The 24,249-nt window shown below is 31.3% G+C and overlaps 4 protein-coding genes across 4 annotated transcripts; 1 reads left to right on the forward strand and 3 right to left on the reverse strand.

Moving 5' to 3' along the window:
* The first annotated feature begins 340 nt into the window (after window positions 1–340).
* LOC110634147 (transmembrane 9 superfamily member 2) lies at window positions 341–4,158 on the forward strand. The gene is made up of 7 exons (XM_021783057.2): window positions 341–610; window positions 984–1,024; window positions 1,547–2,132; window positions 2,216–2,353; window positions 2,467–2,623; window positions 2,812–3,296; window positions 3,657–4,158. Exons 1-7 carry the CDS (start codon window positions 462–464, stop codon window positions 3,874–3,876), a joined length of 1,776 nt encoding a protein of 591 aa, XP_021638749.1. The 5' UTR covers window positions 341–461; the 3' UTR covers window positions 3,877–4,158.
* Window positions 4,159–6,138: 1,980 nt separating this feature from the next.
* LOC110634149 (D-galacturonate reductase-like) lies at window positions 6,139–7,932 on the reverse strand. The gene is made up of 4 exons (XM_021783060.2): window positions 7,467–7,932; window positions 7,159–7,402; window positions 6,872–7,051; window positions 6,139–6,417 (listed from the first exon to the last, which is right to left on the reverse strand). Exons 1-4 carry the CDS (start codon window positions 7,778–7,780, stop codon window positions 6,205–6,207), a joined length of 951 nt encoding a protein of 316 aa, XP_021638752.2. The 5' UTR covers window positions 7,781–7,932; the 3' UTR covers window positions 6,139–6,204.
* Window positions 7,933–11,585: 3,653 nt separating this feature from the next.
* Window positions 11,586–13,233, reverse strand: LOC110634152 (non-functional NADPH-dependent codeinone reductase 2). Its single transcript, XM_021783073.2, has 4 exons — window positions 12,834–13,233; window positions 12,510–12,750; window positions 12,230–12,412; window positions 11,586–11,993 (listed from the first exon to the last, which is right to left on the reverse strand). The coding sequence occupies exons 1-4, from the start codon at window positions 13,145–13,147 to the stop codon at window positions 11,769–11,771; spliced, it is 963 nt and encodes a 320-aa protein (XP_021638765.2). The 5' UTR covers window positions 13,148–13,233; the 3' UTR covers window positions 11,586–11,768.
* An 8,996-nt stretch (window positions 13,234–22,229) lies between these two features.
* Window positions 22,230–23,412, reverse strand: LOC110634136 (protein FAR-RED IMPAIRED RESPONSE 1-like). The gene is made up of 2 exons (XM_058140566.1): window positions 22,936–23,412; window positions 22,230–22,832 (listed from the first exon to the last, which is right to left on the reverse strand). The coding sequence occupies exons 1-2, from the start codon at window positions 23,410–23,412 to the stop codon at window positions 22,230–22,232; spliced, it is 1,080 nt and encodes a 359-aa protein (XP_057996549.1).
* Between the last annotated feature and the right edge of the window lie 837 nt (window positions 23,413–24,249).

The following is a 24,249-nucleotide window of genomic DNA, read 5'->3' on the forward strand; positions in this document are numbered from 1 at the left end:
TTATATCTAAGTTTGAACAAAGAAATCAAGTTGCCAAAACATTTTAATTTCAATTTTTTTCATAAATAATGTGGTTTATTTAAAAAAGAAATCCAAATTTTAGATATGGCTCAGCTATTATTCCCAAATCGGACTCTGCAGCACTTGGGAGGAATTGATCATCTTTTAAAAACTATTTTCTTATCTTTCATTTGGCTCCACCTTTTTTAGCCGTTGACGGAGTGCTTTACCTTCTAATTTTTTCATTAGTGATTAATTAATTAATTTTGTTGTTTATTTATTTTTATTAAAATTTATTTATTATTATTTTTACCTTCTACAGAATAAAATAAATAAATAAATTTACTGGGAAATAAAAAGAACGAAAGAAAGAAAAACCTATAGTATCTAAATCCTCTCGTTGGCCCCTCATCCGTTTCACTTCCTGAGAAGAGAAAACGAGAGAAGTCTACGAAACAAGCATGAAAATTCCTTCTACAATTCTCCTTCTCGCGCTTCTAATCGCCTCTTCTGTAATTCACGTAAGATCGGACGCCTCCGATCACCGCTTCAAGGACGGCGATTCTGTTCCCCTGTACGCCAATAAGGTCGGCCCCTTTCACAACCCCAGGTAATTCCATCAATTTCATTTCCTGGATCTGTCTTTTCGATCTTGCCTTTTCATTTTTCATTAAGGTCCTTTCTGTATGCACATTCAGTATTTGTCCATGAAAAGTAGAAATTAGGGAATGAGACCCAACGTGGAAAGGGGTTTTGAATTTTGGAAAATATATAGAATGCCGACACTAAACGTGTCATTATCAATTTAGTTTCTGGAGATCCATGCAGAATATGGCGTTTTTATTTGCTTTTTTTTTTTTAATTATTTTACTTGGGATATGTAATTAAGTGTAGGGCTAGATTGTGCTTATTCTGCTTATTTATCTTGCTCTCACTTTTGGGTTGCTGATAATTTTTGTATTGTTTATTGTCTTAAATTCCAGTGAAACGTATCGCTATTTCGATCTGCCCTTCTGTGTTCCAGGTTGTTGTCTCTGCTTGTGCTTCATCTTCCATTTATAGCGGAATATGTTTTTATGCATTATTATTTTTTTGTTATTTATGTTTTCATGGTAAATTTTGTTTATCTTCTAGGAGATCTTTCCATTTGCAACATTTGAAACTTGTTGAGTAAGCTGCTTGTTTAGAGTGGACATAATCTTTTCATACCTGTTAAAAAAAACCAAGACGATTAGGAGGTTTTAATATCTATTATTTTGTTAGACTACATTTAATTTAAACGCAACGGGCTTTTTATTTGTTTGCATGTTTTATAATTGATTTTGAAGCTAAAAAGGATAGGAACAACTACAACAACTAAGGCTTAATCCCAAATTAGTTGGGGTCAGCTGTGTAGACTATTTTTCGCTATTCAGCTTTGTTGGACACCAAGTCTGCTAAAAGGATAGCATGGCAAGAAATTTTGAACCTTCAAGATGAAATTTTATTGGGACGAGATAATTTCGCCCATTTGTCTTTTTGATGTTTGAGTGAATTTTAATGGCAGAACACCTGAAAGAGAAAACAGAAGCTCTTGGTGAGGTGTTGAATGGGGATCGTTTAGTCAGTGCTCCCTACAAACTCAACTTTAGAGATGAGAAGGACACAGCGGTTGTTTGTCAGAAGAAGCTTACAAAGGAAGAAGTTGCTCAGTTCCGATCTGCAGTTGAGAAAGACTATTACTTCCAGATGTACTATGATGATTTGCCAATTTGGGGATTCATAGGAAAGGTTGACAAGGAAGGCAAAGCTGACCCAAGTGAATACAAATACTTCCTTTACAAGCATATCCAATTTGATGTTCTTTATAATAAGGACCGTGTGATTGAAGTAAGTACCCGGATGGATCCTCATTCACTGTTGGATCTGACTGAGGACAAGGAAGTTGATGCAGAGTTTCTTTATACTGTGAAGTGGAAGGAAACAGATACTCCCTTTGAGAAGAGAATGGAGAAGTACTCCCTGTCTTCTTCGCTGCCACATCACTTGGAAATCCATTGGTTCTCAATTATAAACTCTTGTGTGACAGTTCTCCTTTTGACTGGTTTTCTTGCTACAATTCTCATGCGGGTCTTGAAGAATGATTTCATGAAGTAAGCTTTATGTGAAGAATTGTTGATATAGTTCGTGTTTATATTTATGAATCTAGTTCTTATACATTGTGTATTTCTTTAAGGTATGCACAAGATGAGGAAGCTGCTGATGACCAGGAAGAGACGGGATGGAAGTACATTCATGGTGATGTATTTAGGTACCCAAAGTACAAATCTTTGTTTGCTGCTGCTCTTGGTTCTGGCACCCAGTTGTTTACACTGTAAGGAACCCGTGCACAAATTATATTCTAAAGCGTGTTGCTCAATTTATTATGTTTTTTGTTCTTGGCTATGTTGTTTAATGTCTATCATCTAATTTCTTATGTGCATCCAGCACTGTATTTATTTTTATGCTTGCCTTGGTTGGCGTATTTTATCCATACAATCGAGGAGCTCTATTTACTGCACTGGTGGTTATATATGCACTTACTTCTGGAATTGCTGGATATACTGCAACCTCTTTCTATTGTCAGCTGGAGGGAAAGAACTGGGTATGCTTTTATGGCTTTTGTTTGCAACAGGGTTATTTTAATTTAATTCTTTTGAGAGCTAGAATTTTTGGGAAATCGAATCCATATAGCCGACCCCAAATTTTTGGGATAAAGGCTTAGTTGAGTTGAGTTGAGTTTGAGAGCTAGAATTTTCAAGCTCAACTAAGTTTCTTTTTCTGTGTTGACAGGTCAGGAACCTTTTGCTGACAGGATGCCTTTTCTGTGGACCTCTGTTCCTCACATTTTGCTTCCTGAACACTGTTGCCATAATTTACAGTGCAACTGCTGCATTACCTTTTGGAACTATTGTGGTAATAGTCCTTATATGGACATTGGTAACATCTCCATTACTTGTGTTGGGTGGTATTGCTGGCAAAAATAGCAAGGCTGAGTTTCAAGCCCCTTGTCGCACCACAAAATATCCTCGGGAGATTCCAATATTGCCATGGTACAGGAGTGCTTTTCCTCAGATGGCAATGGCAGGTTTTCTGCCTTTTAGTGCCATCTACATTGAGCTTTACTACATATTTGCCAGTGTTTGGGGTCACAGGATTTACACCATCTATAGCATTTTGTTTATTGTCTTCATTATTCTTCTGATTGTCACGGCTTTCATAACTGTGGCCTTGACATACTTCCAACTTGCTGCTGAAGATCATGAATGGTGGTGGAGGTACTTAAGTTTTTGAGTTCAAATTTTGTCTCCTTTGTTTGCTTCACTATTAAATATTATTCAACGTTTCGACAATCTTTTGTGATTTATTGTCTACTAGTTCTACATCTGGCCTGCCTCTTGCTAAAGAAATTTACACATCTTCATATTCATTGGTTGTTGTTATGATTCAATCCTGAACTATTATTTTAGCATCATCAATTTGTCAGGCAATCATGGCTGAAGATTGATATATCTTTTCTAATATAATTTTTTTTTTCTGAAGAGAGATTCATGTAAAAAACTGGGATAAAACTTGGAATGTTCTCATTTGTTGTCTTGAAGTACCACTTTTTGAGGAACTTGGTTTTGATTTCACAGGTCTTTTCTGTGTGGTGGATCAACTGGCCTATTTATCTATGCTTACTGCCTGTATTACTATTATGCACGCTCGGATATGTCTGGCTTCATGCAAACCTCTTTCTTCTTTGGTTACATGGCTTGCATATGCTATGGCTTCTTTCTCATGCTTGGAACTGTGGGTTTCCGTGCCTCCCTGCTCTTTGTTCGCCACATATACAGGTCGATTAAGTGTGAGTAGTTGGTTGGCTCTTCCTCATCTTCTTTCCATTAATTCTGTCAGAAAAAGATCTGTTATTTTTGTTAGAAGTTAGGCTGGAGACTGCATTGGCCGTCAGAAGATGTGTAGCTTCAGCCTTGGCCATGCCTTAGATCTCCTTTACTTGGTTTAGGTATTTTTTAGCACCTTTCATAGGGTTTATTGACATTCTGGGTATATGTAATTATCATACATAAAATATGAAAATGGCTGTACTGTTGCATATACCTTTAGTTTATAGAAGCCGCTTTTTTTTCCCCCCTACATTTTGACTTTCCTTGGAAATGAAACCTATTTGCCTGATTACTCGCGTAAAAATGCAAATTCATTTTGTTAGGACTCGATTATCAAGGTCCATCATAAATGTGTTTAGTAAATGCCTACATCTGCTGCATTGCTAACCAGCTTAAAATTCTTTTATCACGGATCCTGAAAAATGACAAAATCTGAAAACTGCCAAATTTTAGCTATTCTCCAATCTCCTTACGAATTTGAATCTCTTACTGTGAAATTTCTCTATTGTCCAATCTCCATATGAATTTGAATCTCTCTTACTGTGAAATTTCTTTAGTCATTCTTAAGATACCATCTATTATTTGCCAGGACTAGCCTTGGCATGGGCTCGTTCTAGCATGGTGGTTCTAGTCCGTTTAACTTGGATCATAATCGGATCAACTATGGGCGGGTTTTCAACTATTCTCATTTCAGTTTGATTTGGTTGTCTCAGTTAGGTACCAGTTAGGGGTGAGAATCAAATTTTTAATTAATCAAATTATTAATTGATTCTAAAAATATTAATTAAATTCAATTGAAATTGAGAAAAAATTAAAGTTAATGGAAACCAAAAATAATTGGTAGATTATCGGTTATAACTGAACTAATTGAAAAAAAAAATAAAATATATATTTATGTTATTAATTATTTAATAAAATATTAATAAAAATATATTTATATTCTTTATTATTTATAAAAAAATAATAAATGTGATTTAATATTAATAAGATAATAATTATACGTTAAATATTATTATAAAATTATAAAAAATAATAATTATAAATAATATAATATTCATAAAATTATAATTAATTAAAATTTAATTATTTTGATTACTTTCATTACTAAATCAAAATCAAAGGTAATCGAACCCATAACCAAATAACGAAACTTTTTATTATTATTAATAAAAAATTAAATTAAATTAAATTTATTCTTACCGAAATAATTAAATTTCATAAGTTCAATTTGGTTATTCGGTTATAACCGAATAATGCATATCCCTAATTCTAGTTTTGAATTGATAAATATTTTTAAATATGAAAAATAACGTATGTATTTTTTATATCAAATTCATTGTATATTTTTTGTATTATTACAAAAAAAATTGTAAAAAATGAACAAAATAATATATATATATATATATATATAAAATTAAATGTAAATTTAATTATTTGATAATTTAGATATATGCGTATTGAAGGTAAGAATTAAAATCTTCATAAATGAAAGTTCGGAAAGTTTCAATAAATTTGGAAATAAAACTTACATGATACTTATAAAATTTTATTTTTTTTTATTTCTCTAAAATAATTTTAAAATATAACCATTAAATGGTTGTTATAAAAAATAAAAATAATGCTAAAAAAAGAATAATAATATAATTTGTAATTTTTTAAGAAAAAATAAATTCACAATAACATTAAATAACACAATAGCAACTAAGGGAGGGGCGCACCATGCGCGCGCCAACCGTGCGTAATGAGGATGCATGGTATTTTTTTTTTTTTTTTATTTCTCGTTCAAATCATATAAAATTTACAAGTTGAATCATATTTGGATTCAATTTAATTAATTATGAAGTGGAGACCAAACTCGACCGGGTCTCTATTTTAATTCGATTAGGGTTTAAAAATCATTAATTAATTTGAATCTGATTTTAATTGAGCTGGAGACGTTGGAACTCTTAAAAATTTTTGAGTTGACTTAATAGTAGGTGCCTCTCTCTTCAATTATAATAATTTTAATATGAATTTTAATTACAATAAATTTCATATAAATTTTGTCATAATTAATAATTAAAATATATTTTTTATAAATATAATAGCTGCTCAAGATTATTATTCCCTTTACATAAAAAAAAACGTTTCGGATATAGGAATTATTCAACATTAATAAACAAAAGAAAATTGAAAAATGTAATTATAAACTTCATATATATATTTATAAAATTTATTCAAACAGCGGAAATTAACATTTTAAATTACTTATTTAAAGCCAACAATAATTGTAATTAAAAACATGATTAATTGGGTTTCATATCTCTGCATCAAGCTCTAGAATAAAATCGTGTGGACCTAACAAGTTGGCAAATAGAAATCCTTTGCGTTGAGGAAGGTTACTGATCTTGTTCGATTCCTCCTCGGTCAACGTCCAGTCAAAGATTTGAAGGTTCTCCTTCATCCTCTCCTTGTTGAAACTTTTTGTCACCAAACTCACACCTTGCTCATGCACCCATCTCAGGGAAACCTTCATATTAATATCACCGTATTAATCAATTATTTTGAATTTTTTTTTTAATTTCACGAAAATACAATAGAATGAATAATAACTGATGAGTTACACAATAAGAAATAACAATTTTCACTTTTCATTGTAAAATAAATAATTTCAAAATATAAAATTTAGAGATAGAAGCTCAATACTTTCTCATTTTTTATATTTTAAAAATAGAGAAAAAGCAATTAAATTATTCTGAGATCGACTTAAAATATTCAATTTGAAATACCCAAACTTGTGAAATTTTATGCTACAAGTTATAATCTATTTTTTCAGTAAGGTGAGATATTGAGTTACCCATATTATGTGGTTCATCCGGAAAACCAAAAGAAAAATTTCTTGGAAGTGGAAAACAAAGAAAAAAGATAATATAAAAAAGGAATGAATTTAGAGCACATCAAAATTCAAAAGGTGTAATAAATACCTGAGCAGTAGTTTTCCCTTTAGCCTTGGCAATTTCTTCAAGCACATCACATTCTATAATTCTGTTGTCACCCCATTTAGTCCCATTTGCACCCAAGGGTGAGTAAGCTGTAATATGAATACCTTTTGCTTTGCAGAAGTCCCTCAATTGCTTCTGCTGCCAAAGTGGGTTCATCTCCACCTGCAATAGAAAACATTTTAATAAAAAAAAAAAATTTAAAATAACAACAACTATCCATTTTCATTTTCTGATGAATAAGGTGGCAAGTAATTTCATTTTTCACTCACTTGATTAACGGCTGGAGGAATTTTAGCAGTGGAGAGGAGCTCCTTGAGTTTCTTGCAAGAAAAATTGCTGACACCAATAGCCTTAGTGAGGCCAAGAGTTTTGCATTCTTCCATGCCTTCCCAGACAGATTTGATGTCCAAGGGAAATATGTTTTCTTTTGTAGTGGGCATTGAACGAACGTTTTGGCTCAGTTTCAATGGCCAATGTATAAGGTACAAATCCAGGTAGTCCAGTTGAAGATTCCTACAACCAAAACCAACAAATTAAAAAAAATCTGAAAAACGGTTATTTCAGGGCCTGTGATTACCTTAGGCTCATCCTGAGGGCAGGCACCACCATATCCTTGTCAGCGAAGCTGCTCCAAAGCTTGGAAGTAATGAAGAGTTCATCTCTAGATTTGATTAGACCCAGACTCAAGGCCTCAGCTATTGCTTCCCCTAGAGGCTGTTCTGATCCATACGCCAAGGCAGTGTCAAAGTGGCGGTACCCTGCTTTAATGGCTTCAATAATGGCAGCTTTTGTGGTTTCTTTATCAGCTGGAGGATATACTGATGTTCCCATGCCGATTACCGGCATAGTTTTCTCACATGAACATAGCGTTATCTCAGGAATCACTACCATTTCCTAGCTGCTATTAACTACACTTTCCAGGTCTTTCTGCTTACTATGCTTGGTTTCCTTGTATATATATATAGGCAAAACTCAACAGGGTCAAGCTTCCTTGAATACTGCTTTAGGGTAGAGCATATCAGTGAGAGTTTGAAGTGGTCAGATGCGTATAATCCCCTGCTGGTGCTTTCTTCCTCTCAATATATATATATATATATATATATATATGTATGTATGTATGAGTTCATCCTTAAGAATAAGTTGAACAAGTCTCAACTCTTAATATAATCCATGAAATCATTCATATGTGTAGTGTCTGCATGTCAACAGATTTTTTTGAAAGAATATTTTGGTTCTATTTGTAATTACGTATAATTATACTATATATATATATATTTTTACTTGTTATCCTTCTGTCAACTTTCACACATTAAAATTAGATCAGTTCAAATAATTTATAATTATAATATATAGAAATATAAAATTTACGTATTTAAAATAAAAGCTCAATAATTTATGAATTAATGATAAGAAATTTAGATGTTAATTAAATTGCAAGCATGGGCTTGGAATTAGAAATATGATTTAATTAACCGCAGATATTAAGAAATATTTTAACTAATTAAACAGAGAGGTTGAGAAGTAGCTTTCGATTTAAGAGGACGTGTAGTAGTTGACCATCCAAATGGCCACCAAATGTTTGCTAAATATTTATAGAAAAAAAAAAATCAAATAAACTATTGTGGGTAAGGGTCAAATAAATCTAATTAACTTCTGGGAGAAGTAAGTTTATGTACTTTTTAAATAAAGTCAAATAAATTTACATTTAATAAAATATATTTTTTTAAATTTTTAAATAATTTTAATATTAAATAATTTTATTGATCATGTTTTTCAAATTTTTTAAATTTTATTTTAATTGAAATGAATAAATAATTTTTAATATTTAAAATTAGAAAAATATTTTATATTGGATATTTAATTTAAATTGAACGTATAAAAAGACAAGATGAGCATTAATATATCTTTCTTTCTTTAAAATGTGCAAGAAACGAAGAAAGTCAATAACGTGCAGAAATGGGATTTTCTTTCCTTTTTTTCTTTTGTTGTATAATAATTAAGAAGTTGGGTATGAAATTCAAAAATAAATTATTTATTTTAGTTTGATAATTTTGGAATATTTTTAAATCATGAAGCATTAAATTCGAATCTCGAGTGAATTAAAAAATAAAAAGTCCAAAATAGACTTGAGACAACAAATACAAAATGTTGATATTTTCTCGAAAACAAATTGCAAATACTTTAATTACTAATGAAACTTCTTATTCTTGTTTTTTAATTCTTTGTTGTTTTGGGTTGCATGTTTCTGCCTTCATATATAGAGTGAGCATTTGGTTCGAATCGAATCAAATTGAATTAAATTATGAAAATCGAATTACATATTTTAAAAATTGAACTGAACCGAAATTGATGAAAAATTGAATCGAATCGAATTGTTCTATTTTGATTTGATTATGTTCAAACCGATCGATTTTAATTTTTGATTGATTTTCTAATTTAGACTTGATTTTTAAATTATTTGATCTAATTTTGACTTTGGTTTGAACCTAATAACTATTAATCAATGAAATTAAACAATATATATATATATATATATATATATATATATATATAATTAAATATAATTCATAAATTCCCCATAAAAATAAATCAATTGCAAAAATCAATCTCTATTTGATTTAATTCACTTGAATATATAAAATTACTATTCGATTCGGTTTGGTTTAACTGATTTTCTTCTCTTCAAAATCGAACCGAATCAAAATAATTAAAATTTTTATAATATAAAATCGAATCAAACCAATCAAACTTTAAAACCGAATCGAATTGATTCGATTCGATTCAATTTTTCAGTTTGAATCGAAATTTACTCACCTCTATTCATATAGACTTTTTTATTTCATTCTCCTTCATTTATTGATGGATGCATTATACATTTATCATAGATAAAAAAAAATTAAAAAAAATTGCAGTAAGATGTCAAATGCGGGCTAATAATTTCTCCATTCTTGAGTGATAAGACTTATTAAAGCATTAATTAATTAAGCAAAGCTAATACTATAATTGGATCTCTAATCGCATTAAAATTAAGGCATCACTTATTTTTCTTTCTTTTTTGAGCTTTCATGCCCAACTTCTATCTCCTTCACTCTAATTTCGTATATATCCAGAGGAGAGGTGTTTGACAAATATTGTAATTTCGAAGTTAAAACTCGAAATTCCCATTTTTTTTAATATATGTTAGAGTTTGCATTAACATAGCCCAAAGGGCAAATTTGCACAAAGAGAGTTTGGAAACATACATAACAGGGGGCTCAAGCAAATCACAAACTAGACAACCCAAATACAAGATATCTTAGGCCAATTTCAATCAAGAGACCCTAATCTGAGCACAAAGAGCCAGGAGCCACTTTGTAAAAAAAACATCAAGCACAAAAAAGGCCATCACCGGACCTTCATTTCCACAGGTTAGAACTGCTAGCCATTCAGGGAGGGTGACATCACAACACTCACTAGCTTTTCAATCTCCTAGAGCTTGCGGATCAATCTTCAAACAGAGAGAAAGAGGCATATTCCCTAAAGTAGTAGACGTCCACGAATGCTTAAAGCCCTCCATTCAAGTCAGATGACAGCTCCTAGAATCAAAGACTCAATACACGAACACAGAGCTAACCACCTAGCTCTCTAGAAAGCCAGATCTGCTACAAGACACCTTCTCTTTGAAGCTTCAAAGATCGGCAACTATACCTAAAAGAACTACAACCTCAAGTCAGGTGGGGAGGAAGACCCATAAACCAACCGGTGAAAAAAACAACCACATTCCCTTGCCCCAAGGCAGAAGAGGCCTAATCAAGAAAATACAAAGCTGTCTTGTTTTTTTCTCCATTGCAGTGACTTTATGGGTGATTTGGAAAGAAAGGAACCGAGCAATCTTTGACCATTGTCTTTCAGACCCTCTAGCAAACTCTCATCGTATTAGAAGATCGTTGGCTGAATTGCGTCATTTGAAGGATATATCAGCAGTGCCTCACTCTTCATCAGCCATTTCTCAGAGATTGCATAGATGGCAACCTCCCTCTTCTAGTTTTGTTAAGATTAACTGTGATATGGCCTGGAAATATTGCAGTGATTGCTAGAAATCACCAAGGCTGCCTTGTTGATGAAACAGTAAGGAAGGTTTTGTGTTCTTCTCCTTTAGCAGGGGAAGCTCGTGCAGTATTAGAAACTATTCGTCTTGCTATTGCTAGGGGAGATAAATCGGTGATCCTTGAAACAGATTCCTCAGTCCTCCATGCTGCTCTGGTCGATTCTATAAGATAGTTCCTTGGGATATTAAAACTTTGACCATTTCTATCTCATCTTTGATCCCTGCTTTTGATTTTGTTTACTTCTCTTCGATCAATAGGAGAGCTAATTCTGTAGCTCATTGTGTGGCTAAGCTCAGTGCTAGAAATAGTCTTCCTCCCAACTGGTTAGCTATTGCGCCGGAAGAGGTGGTTGATTGTTTGTAATCTGATGCCTCAGCAGCCGCTTTATGGCAGTTTAAAAAAAAAAAAAAAAAAAAAAAAAAAAAAAAAAAAAAACTCACCCTACTTTTGTACCTTAAAAGCATAGCCACCGCATGTATTAAATTTGGTCCCCACATCTTAAAGGAGAATTCACCGCATCTCTATGAAATGTAGAGAAAGTTGGAGAAGATTTTCTAAATTTTTTAAGTGATGAATTGCTACCCCATTCTTATAATAAGTCTTGTAGATTCATTCAAAGATTTTGTAATGATTCTTTTACCGATAATGCATTCTTTCACAATGTTTGTGGGCCAACAATAAGACATACTACAATATTCTCAGTAAAAATTCAACTAATTTTTTTAAAAATTAAAATAGTGAAGAATACACTAATATTTGGATTTCTAGTATAAGAAAATTAATTAAGAACATTACAGTTCTCCATCCCAGAGCTCAGAGAGAGACTTGTAGGGACTTTCATCTGCGACGAATGCCTCTGCTAGATTACCTCTTTTTTGTGGAATTTGATTTATCTTTTGCAAGTCTTCCTCACTTAGCTCCCAATCAAATATCTTCAAGTTTTCTTTCATTCTTTCCTTGTTAAAGCTCTTCACAACAACACTAACACCTTGCTCGTGCACCCATCTCAGACACACCTTCATTATAACATGCATCAAAATTAATCACTCACGTGTGTTTCCCTTGATTGTTATTGAAAAATATATAATAGTCTTGTCACAGAATTATCCACTTAGCTAGGCTCTCTTGTTTTTATAGCAATTATTCAATTATTCAAAAATTTAATCATTTTGAACCTCAAACTGATATCCTTTCTATGATAGATTTATCCTTTGTGATGGTTTTGCGTCAACTTTGTTTAATATGAGATTACCTGAGCCGCTGTCTTTCCTCTGCCACTAGCAATCTCTTTCACCACTTGACATTCTATGGGCTTATTATTGCCTTCCCAAGGAGTTCCTTTCGGTCCCAATGCAGAGTAGGCTGTCATATGGATACCCTTTTCCTCGCATAATTTTCTCAGCTGCTTCTGCTGCCAAAAAATGTGCATCTCCACCTGCCCCAAAACAGCAACAGTAACAAGCAGATTAGCATATAAAGATCAAAATCCCAAGCAAAAATAGAACAGTAATACAAGAAAAACGAGTCCCCACTTGATTGACTGCCGGAGGAATTCTTGCAGTGGCAAGCAATTTCTCAATCTTCTTGCATGTAAAGTTGCTAACTCCTATTGATTTTGTAAGGCCAAGATTTTGGCACTCCTCCATGGCCTTCCAAACAGACTCAAAATCCATCACAAGAGTTTCATCTGGTTTAAATGGGAACTGGGCTTCTGGCTTCAAACTCACAGGAAAGTGAATTAGATATAAATCAAGGTACTCCAATCCAAGATTCCTGCATCCATTAATAAATCAAGCACCACACATCGACAACAAATTAACTAGTTAAAAAAAAAAAAAAGAAAAACTATGCTGTACTTGAGAGTCTCCTGTAGAGCAGGAAGAACAAGGTGAGAATGAGCGTTGCTGCTGAAGAGCTTGGAGGTAACGAAAAGCTCATCGCGTGATTTGATTAGCCCCCTGTGCAATGCTTCAGCAATGGCATCGCCGAGAGGCTTCTCAGACTGGTAAACAGCAGCAGTGTCAAAGTGTCTATAGCCAACTTCAATTGCATGGAGAACTGATTGTTTCACTGCTTCATATTCTCCAAATGGAAAATCAGCTGTGCCAAAGCCTAGAAGAGGAATTTTTTGGCCTGCTGAGCCGAAGGTTGCCACTGGAATGCTCACCATTAGTTATTGATAATGGTGCTTGAAGTTAATCAGGCCGTCCGCCTTTGCTTTTCGGCGTTTTCTTTTGATTAACCAAATACCACCACATTCTCCCATTAAGTATATATGGATGGATTACTGCCAAATTAGATATCGGAGGAAAAATTTTGTGGACGAGAATTAACGATAATTAATTAATATCTAAATAGCTAAATTAAAGTATTTTGTGAGTTTTTTTAAAAAATAACTGATAATTAATACTTTAAAATTAGAGTAGTTTGAAACTATTAGACATTTATTGTATTTTTCAATAATAATATCATATTTAGTAGAAAAAATAATTATTGATTTAGATTCTCTAAAATTAACATTTAACTTTTAAGAGCACATAATTATTAATAATATGAAAAAGTTAATATATTAATTTTAAAATATTTAAAATAATAATATTAATAAAAATTAAAAATTATAAATATAATAATTAATCTTTATTAATTTCACACTAACCAGCGCTCCCTAAAATTTAAAATTGTTGTCGTCTTTTAAAACGGCCATAGTTTATTACTGTAGCAAATATGCTACATTCATTGAACTTTCAGTTTAGTTTAATTTCACAATAAAAGAAAGTAAATTATTCGACAGCTGCTCTGATTGTTTCTTGTACGTATCTAATAAGTTTATAATTTGTTACAAATATGCGTTTGTAACAAATTGTTGAATCACGTGTTTGATCTTCACCTAACCCATTATTTATTTATTTTTTTTATAACTACTAATATTTATATTCTGCTACCATAAATTATTAGTAATCAATTAATAATAACATTTATTAGTAATTAATTATTAATTATATTTAATAATTAAATTAAATAGCTCTAAGTTTATATATAAGTTGATCTGTTAATAAATTCTAAAAAATATATAAAAAAAATTTGTTGATTTGGTAGTATTGCAGTAGTTTCTAATATTGTGACGTTATGTATTGAATATACTTTAATATTGTGACAGTGCCAATGTGAGTGATTTCAACTATACTATCATTTGACAGCTTGATGGTGGACATAGGCAGAAGTTAGGTAATACTGTGTTTGAGCTTAAATTAAATTAGAATTAGGAGATTAGGTAATATAGAAATTTAAATAGAATTTAAATTATAAAATTTAATAATTATAGTCTCAAAATAATTAATTTTTTAGTGACTTGTATATATTAGTAGTTGGTTAGTCATTATTTAGGAGAAAATAAATAAAATGAAATGATGTGCAGAATTTTATGAATTTTTATTTGAATGGCTTAAAGAGGTGAAAAAAATAATTAATAATTATATATATATTTTTTATATGGTGAATTTACTGATAGAGTAGTGAGATTTTTCACAACATAAGAGAAACAAAATTGGTAATAATGTGGTTAGAAGCTCTTTTCAACATTAAAAACTTTATCACTATGGTCTGTGAAAAAATAATTGACCATAGTCCCCCTTTGTCTGATAATGTACTTATGAACATTCATCTCAGTCTCCCATAGTTTTTAATCTTGTTCAGGGGTTTGAAAATCTAACAGAATTACCAAACCACCATCATGGCCAAATTAAAGAAAACCTGACTCCTATGATGAGGCTGCTCTTGATCCTGAATGGCATAAAACAATGGATGATGAACTTGATGACGTGGGAGCTCATTGATTTACCAAAGGGCAAGAAGTTCAAGGTCGTAAATGGGTTTGCAAAAGCTGATGCTTCTGTTGGGAGATATAAAGCTAGACTTGTAATAAAGCCCAAAAATATTCTATTCTATAAGCCTTTCTTGATCAGATAACATGGGGAATGGGGATAAGAAATGGGCTTACTCTTTGGAAAATAGCCCAATCAGGCAAACTATCTAAAGTTACTGCCGCTGTGAAAGTGAAGGTCTGTCCATGAGCAAAGGGCAAGTGTGCCGGTGAAGAACTACAACAAGGAGATAATGAAAGAAAACATCAGACATATTTATAGAAGATCAATCAACTTCCATAACGCAAAGGGTTTTCAGGTCTTGAATTCATTTTCAATGAAGGTCCTTATAGATCTTGTGAGGAGCTTTAGGATGAAGAGATTGAATTGTCTGTTAAGAATATATAATCCAGTAATGATCATTGGAACTATACATATCTTTTTGCTTTAATATTCAATTATTGTTTTCTAAGGAACTTTCCGATTGATGGTAAAATAATAAACACATAAATTGTTATTCTCTTCCCTTTGCCTCGATTCAAGTGGGATCGAGTAGTTTGTTATTAATTTGCTATTAGTTAGTGATATAATTATGTATATAAACAAAACCTTTTTTTATTTTAAGTTAATTTATTTGATTTAATTAAAGATTTTTTATCACAAAATTTTCCTTTTTAATTTATGATTTAGTTTTAATTAATTTATCATTATGTATACAAACATTAGTTATGCTTAAAAAACAAATCGTATGGCAAGAACAATTTTCCTTTTTCTTGCAATTTTTCATTCCATTCCTCAACTTGATTTCAATTTGTTGGAATTAAAGTGACTTATAAAGGGGAAATTTTTAATTGGGGAGGCTAATCGTAATATATTAATTAAATATTTTCTCATAAATGCATATAATTGAGTATAAAAAATACATAATAGATAAAAACTAATACAAAATATCAAATTATAAAAATGATTTATTGATTAAAAAAATTATTACAAAATCTTTATAATAAATATAAGTATTATAAAATTATAGTTTTGATTATTATATGCATTTATAATATAAATTATATTATTTAAAAAATAAAAATAATTAGAATAATACTACATTAAATTTTTACATAAAATTTATAAATTCAAAAGTCGAAAATAAATATAAATCCAAATAACAAGATTATATGACATAATATCATAAAATTAAAAAAAAATAACAACTACAAAATCTAATTTTAATTTATAAATATAAAAATTTGAATAATTAATTTTTAATTGAACTTTTATACTCATCTAATAATAACAAAATAATTTTAATGTTTCAATTAAAATTATAATATATAATTATAAATTATTAAAGACTAATAAAAATTTTAAGGGGCCAATTAATTTTAATAAAATTCTATTACATTTATTTAATATTTTTCATAAATATTTATAAAGAATAATAAAAGTTTTCAGAATATTTGAGAGTCAAGGCTACCTTAATCCCTTTATCTCCACTCTTGAACTTATAACTTGTTTTAACTCGTACAAAATCTAAAATAATTTAAAAATTAATAATTTAATTAAAATTTAATTGACTATTTGAATTACATGACTTAGAATTGACTCAATTAACTTAAATTTTAATTTTAAAAATCAAATTAATAAAAATTAATATTTTAACTTAAAATAACTTGTAATTTGTTAATCAACTCAAATTCTTTTTTTATAACGATTTAATGAGTAATCTCAACTAACTTACAATTTAAATAATTAAAATTAATCTCAAATAATTAAATTAGCTTGCTACCTCTTATTCTAACTACTCTCGCAATATATATATATATATATGGATTACTTTTGAGTTAAGCCATAGTTAATAATAAATTAAATTTTTTTTTAGAATTAATAATAAATTAAAGTTAAAGAAAGGCTTTAACCCATTAAAGAAAAACAACGAGTTTATTTTGAGGGGTGGGGTAAGGCAAGGCGTGTGTAAAGGCCATCATGAGGGCTTTCACTTCACCACCATCACTTCCCACTTTCCACTGTACTAATATTCTTTTAACATAAATTTGTCAAACACTGCGTATCTTCTCCTTTATGCGCAACCAGAAATTATTCTTTTAAATGCATATTAATTTTATTCTTTAAATTTTTCATTTTTTTTTAATTATACTGCTCGTCATAGAAAAAAGTTAAAACTCTAAATTAAAATTAAACACTAAAAATTTCCATCCCCTTGTCATCTCTCTCTGTCACTTTCCCTCTCTCTCTCTCTTCATCTCCCCTCTATCTTCCACATTTTCCTATCTCTCTATCATGCTTAAATAACATAAAATCAAGAACTATTACTGAATTTACTAGCATCATCGATCATTGATTCAAACAGCATAGATAACAACTCTAAGTCAGTAACCCAGTAAAGGAAAAAAAAATGCAAAGATGTGAAAATAGATGAGGGAGGAACTTGACAACCAAAACTGGAGGCCGTGGCCAAACTAAATAGGCCTGCCGTCATGTAAACGCCTTGGCGGTGATTCCTTTGCCGCCTTTCTTTTTGTCACACTCAAGGATGACAACGGTATCTTTACCGCGAAAATCGCTTTACTCTAATTTAAATTTAATTATTATTATTAATATTTAAATTTATTTTTATCTTAAATTTAATTATTATTATCTGTTAAATTTTATATATTTTAATTAATAATTTATATAAAATATATTTTTATTAATAATTTATAATTTTAAAAATTTAATAATTATATAAAATATTTAAATTTTATTTAATTAATATATAATATAAAATACTCAATCTATTATTCTCCCTAACTAATTTTATTTTATTTTATTTTTTTAGATTGCCTCCCATTGTTGACTAAGTGACAAATATCCCAAGACATTAATTATCGACTGGTTCATTCAAATCCACAATATCATCACTGGATAGATAAATTAAGCAAAGTGGGTTCATCTATGAAGGGTAAATTTTCAAGAGTGGGATTTGATGGAATCATCACTGTCCCAAACATAGTCGGAATCGCAATTAATTAATGCCTATAAATGCTCCGGCGTTCACTTTGCTCACTCTGTCTCTATCTTTTCTCTTTCTAACTCCTGCCATTGTTTCCTCCTCTTGACAAGTGATCGATGGTTGTCGACTTAATTTGAAGAACAATGAAAGGAAGAAGATGGGAGGTCCTCGACGATTTAGTGTGTACGAGAATGAAATATATATATATATATATATATAATTGATTGGTGACATTTTATTTTATAATATTATTATATAATATTTATTATTATATGTAAGATATAAATCATTTAATAATTACCCTCTTAATATTATATTAAGTAGTTATTATTATTATTATTATTATTATAATTATAATGTAAGTTATAATATATTAATATGTATTAATTATATATGTTTGTATCTATGTTATATATAAATAGGTTTTAATTATTTTTATTATAAAATCTTTATTAACAAGTTTGAAAGATAAAAAAGTAATAGGAATAAAATATGAAATAATTAATAAAAAATTTAAGACATAATATTATTTTTATATGTTAAAATTAAAAAAAAAAAAAAAAATATATATATATATATATATATATATATATATATATATATAAATTAAATTATTAATAGTTACATGTATTAATATGAGTAATTCTCTAATTTTATCAAAATTTAGAGATGCAGTTATAAGTTTTTAAAAATATTGGGGCAGTTAACACGTGATTTCGCTAATTCTCAAGGACAAAATCATAAAAAAAAAAACTTTCGTCTATCTCACGGTTCAAGCTTTTTATATTTTCTCGGATAGACCATAAGAAATAACAGGGTTTGATCTTTCAAGTTTGAACTACACTGCTTCTCAAAGAAAGTGAGAATCTCTTCTTTTGATCTCCATACCCTTTTTCTTTATCATCTACTAGTAGTTTTCGTAGAATAAGCCTTAGGGTTTGTAAAGATCTTATTAGGATATTAAAGATCTAATTACTCCTAGCATTAATTGTTTTTGTTTTAAAAAACTATGCATATGAGATTAATTAATGGTTGCGATGGCTTGTGTTGAGAAGAATAAAGATTCAGAAAGGAATAATGAAGTTAGGATTCAAATTGGTTCTATTGGAGCTCGAGAAGCCAAGATGTAGAGTTATGATGGCAATTCAATGACCTTGCAGAGTTCGTTCAGACCATCATGAAATGGTTTTGCTGAGGGAAAATGCTTGGTGAACAAAAATTTGTGTACAAAAACGTACAAATAAGGGTAATTCAATAAATTCTCAACACTTTTTAGATGTCTAATGTATATTTAGCCTTTTATGAATTTTCAGATTTGAATTTCAAAATTTACAACTTTTTTCTCTTCTTTTATTGGCCATCCAATCAAATATCACTAATTTTCTAACCTATAATTTTTCATCAATTTTTCAATCAATCAAAGACCATCTCACCATTCATTTAACCTATCAGAGCCCACTATTCCATTAATCTATTAAAAATTACCATCTTTTTAACCTATTAGAGCTTACCATTATTATAACTTATCTGAGCCCACCATCCCTTTAATCAATAATAACCTATCTCAACCTCTAACTCCATTACTCTTCTCAAGTAATAGACTTCACAATCAAATCTCAAGCATTTTCGGTTTAATTTTCGTCATGTATGTATTTTTTATTTAATTTTTTTTTTGGTTATTTTCAAATCAAATTTATAATTTTCATCTCATACACACTCCAAGCTCTATAACAACGGGAGGTGGTTCGATTTTTACAAGAGAGAAGAAAAATGGAAAATATTATGTTATTTTCAAAGGTAAAACTCGCGGAGTATTTTCTTCATGGCAAGATTGTGCATCAGTTGTTTTAGGTGCGAGTGGAAGTGTTTACAAGTCTTTTAATAGTTACGATGAAGCTTTTTATGCTTACGATCAATATTGTAACGATAAAAAGATAGGTGAAGGCACATCTCGAGTGCCTGACGTTGACAAAATTGACATACAAGAATATGAAGAGACAAATAAGAATACTCAGGTCTGTTTCCTCGCTGGAGTTTTAGTAGGGCTGACAATATCTAAATCCAACGGTTCAATTTGATAAGCATGTTGTTTTCATGAATTATGTATAATATCATGTGGATTGGATTGGTTTTAATCTAAATTCCAGGAAAAAAAATGGGATTATTGGTTATTTTGTTATAAAGAAAGAATCCATAGTTTTATATTATAATTTTATTAAGCCTTGTATGTATTTGTTATTATTGAAATAGTAAATATTTTCTTCCATCTCCTTTGATTTATTTGCCATGAAATTAAGCCTATACATGGATGGAAATTAGATGAAAATCATTCAAAGAGTTATGAATAAAGTAACAATTCAATTTTATATTTCATGCCCAACGCAGCATATAAAAAAAAAATTATACAAACTACTAGCTTTAGTGGTATTGGACATTATTTGGTAGTTTCGAGTAAAAACTAAGTGCAAATCAAAGCAAAACGTAGGGGTGCTATTTGCTGTCCATTTTACATGATGACCGGCACATGCAAATTTCGTGCATAATGTAATTTTGACCACCCTCATGGATAATGTAGCAGCACAAGTGTAACGGCCTGGCCCACTAGTGATATTGTTCGCTCTGGGCTGAAGCTCTCATGGTTTTCAAATGCGTCACTAGGGGTTAGAACCACCAACTTATAAACCCAGCATCTCTCCCGTGTTTTGCCGATGTGGGATTTGCCTAGAGTGTTACAATTCACCCCCCTTATGGGACTTAACGTCCTCGCTGAGGTTTGCCCTACCATCACCCAAGATTGCACGCGAAGAAGCTCTGATCCCACAAATGTAACGGCCCGGCCCACTAGTGATATTGTCTACTCTAGGCTGAAGCCCTCATGGTTTTAAAACGTATCACTAGGGGTTACGAACTACCAACTTATAAACCCAGCATCTCTCTCGTGTTTTGCCGATGTGGGATTTGCCTAGGGTGTTACAACAAGTGATGTAGGGCTTGGACAGTAAAGGAATAACACAAGAAGTCAAACCAGGTATTCCAACCTTAGTGGTATTGGACATTGCTTGATAATTTTGAGCATAAATTAAGTGCAAAGCAAATAAAATTATAATATTTACAAAATTTAAGCAAGCCATATAGCATTATCATAGCAAAACTTGACACTAAATATAAGCAAATATAATTATCTGGTGTAATATTGACACTAATTATAAAGAAGTAATCCATTGTAAGAGTTTGAAATATGAAGCACACATAATAATATCCATAACTTAATAACAATATGATAATATAGTGCAAGGATTTTTATCTACCACCTAAAGATAAGTTCACAATTCAAACCCAACAGTTAAATACAAGTTCGCTATATTCCAAAAAAAACATAGCATAATAAACCATATAAGGCATGGAGACATCATCATCATTGCCTTATAATGTTTGTAATAAACACAATCCCATCGGCAGAAGTGTCAGCCAGTTGGAAAGAAACTTTATCCCCTCTCTTCACTTCATGATAGCCAAGGAATTGCCCCCATCATTGCCCCCATCCCTTTTCAAACCTGCCCTTGTACAAGCGACCTTCGCTATCCAACCTAGGCACATATTTCACCTTGAAATTTGTCCCCCTCACTGGGCATCGAAGATCAACTTCCTTTGGTTCAATACCTAAATTATCCTTTGTGAAGGATAGTGGAATATTTTGCGCAAGTGTTATTTTCAAATTACATTAGCCAAGTAAAATTAAAATTATATTTAAATCAAATTACATGATTATCAAAGGAAGAAAAAAAAAATTAATTCATTCTTTAATTTTGAGCTGTGATGTAATTCATTCTTTAATCACATTATGGATGTAAGAAAATTAAAGGAGCTGAGAATTGAAGCTATCGTATGTCAATTGCAGTAAATAAGATAGCTAGAAATAGATTAAAAGTTCTATTATTTAGGATGCAACGCAAGAAAAAAAAAGTTACACTAAAATCAAATCCAATTTTGGACATCATCTGCCTATAAGGTCAAATTCAGATTTTTAAAACTAAAGTCGCTGCCAATGTGCGCAACACTTTGATGTTAGCTAATTAGGATTCCATCTCCATTATGATTTATTGAGGTACCATGATGATCACATGCATTTTCCTGTCAAACAAACAAAATGTGAAAAATTAAATTTTTTTATTAATGAACTGCCTATAAAAAAAATTAAAGAACAACTAATTACCTATCCAATAATAATTAACAGTGAAATTATATTATTATAACTTGATCTATATTATTTTGTATGACCAAGTTTGTGGTTCGCCCTCCACCAGCTACAACAGTGCCGCGTCCCATCGACCTCTCCTACCTCTAGTTCTGCTACAGTTGCTTCCTCCATTCAATTCATGTCTTGATCAGAATCGATTGCTTCGTGGCCTTTCGTAGCTACAAGCCTCATTTGGATTCAAAATAGCAACTAAACTATCTGAATTTGTAATGCCAATATTTTCTGAGCCTACTGCAGAAGCTAATAATCCATCATTCCATTCTGATAAATTCACTTGCAAGGCTCGAAGTTGCCTCTTAACATACTCCATCTTCTGCGTATTGCCAATAACAATGTCAGTTATTTGTGCAAAATCTCCCTCAAGTTCATGGTGTTTCTTGTATTCATCTGTCATCATTGGATAGCCTCTAGCAAAAAACCTTTTAATATATGGATGGTGCACATCTTTTCTCCACCTCCTAAATAAATATCTTTCATTTATTACCTCCATGCCTTTTGTAACTATCACTTTTAAGATGTAGCAACAAAGTATTCCGCTTGAATCGAATTTTTTGCAATTGCAGTTGAAATATTGCTCATTTTCTCTATGCTCAACCCTATAGACAAACTCCTTACGGTACCAATCATTGATTATGCACCTCTCTAGTATATTGTATCTCTCCATCCCATGCTCATTACTCTCTTCATCCTCATTTGAAGGATTCACATCGCAGTACCATAAGCACTTAATCTGCTCTTCAACAAACTTAAACATTTAATGAGTGAAGGCATGTTGAAACTGTCTTTCCCATCCAAACTAAGATATGCAGTTAACAACCCTATTTTTTTGATACGAACTCTGAAAGCAACTCCTTCTCATTCTTCCCACGTATGGCCATCTCATATTGTTCAATGAATTGCTTTAATGTGCTTCTTGAGTTAACATAACCATCAAAGTTAGCATGCATGCCCTCGCTTCTTTGAGTAGACATCATTCCAACCCAGAACATGTGTTTGAGATAGACGGGTACCCAATTCTCCCTTTCAGAATAAAGCTTCATCAACCATTCATTATTTTCTAGTCCATACTTGGTCAAGAAATCATTCCAATTTGTTTCAAATGTCTCAATCGTCAGGCTATCGAATATTAAAGCCTTAAACTCATTGGTTGCTTTTGTAAAACCTTCTACACCTTTAAAGTTCTCTGACATTTTGCTAAGTATAGGCCATAAGTAGAATCTGTGTCTTATTTTAGGCATGACTTCCCTAATAGCAACCTTGATGCTTTCACATTGATCAGTGAGAATCACATGGGGATGAATGTTTACCATTGCTGAAAGCTACGTCGAGAACACCCACTTGAAAGTCTCTACATCCTTGTGGGACAATAAGGCACAACCTAACAGAATGGATTGGCCATGGTGATTAACACTAACAAATGTTGCAAAAAGCATTCGGTATTGGTTCACAAGGTAAATTGTGTCAAAGACATCATGGAATTCCTCATATGTAGCTCTACCCCGTGGATGAATCCACAACATGTTTCCAAGCCTGCATTCCCAATCAACATCAATCGGATAAAAGAAACTACTTTTTATTACTTGTAATCTGCAAAAGAGCTTTTGAATTTAGTCAGCATCTCCATCACCTAGTTGTAACCTGCTCCTCAACTCAACTCAACTCAACTAAGCCTTTATTCCAAAAATTTGGGGTCGGCTATATAGATTTGCTTTCTCCACTTTGAATGATTTTGGGTTAAATCCTCAGAAATGTGTAATGCTTCTAGGTCATGTTGTACTACTCTCCTCCAAGTCAATTTAGGTCTACCCCTTTTTTTCTTTTTATCCTCTAACCTAATGTGCTCTACTTGTCTAACTGGAGCCTCCATATGTCTACGCTTTACATGACCAAACCACCTCAATCTCCCTTCTCTCAACTTATCTTCAATTGGCACCACTCTTACCTTTTCTCTAATACTCTCATTACGAACTTTATCTAGTCTAGTATGGCCACTCATCCACCTTAACATTTTCATCTTTGCAACTCTTATCTTAGATGCATACGACTCTTTCAGTGCCCAACACTCACTACCATTTAACATAGCCGGTCGTATGGTGGTACGGTAAAATTTTCCTTTTAATTTATTAGGAATCTTACGATCACATAAA

The sequence above is a fragment of the Hevea brasiliensis genome, chromosome 18, assembly GCF_030052815.1.
Source record: "Hevea brasiliensis isolate MT/VB/25A 57/8 chromosome 18, ASM3005281v1, whole genome shotgun sequence".
Taxonomy (NCBI): Eukaryota; Viridiplantae; Streptophyta; class Magnoliopsida; order Malpighiales; family Euphorbiaceae; genus Hevea; species Hevea brasiliensis.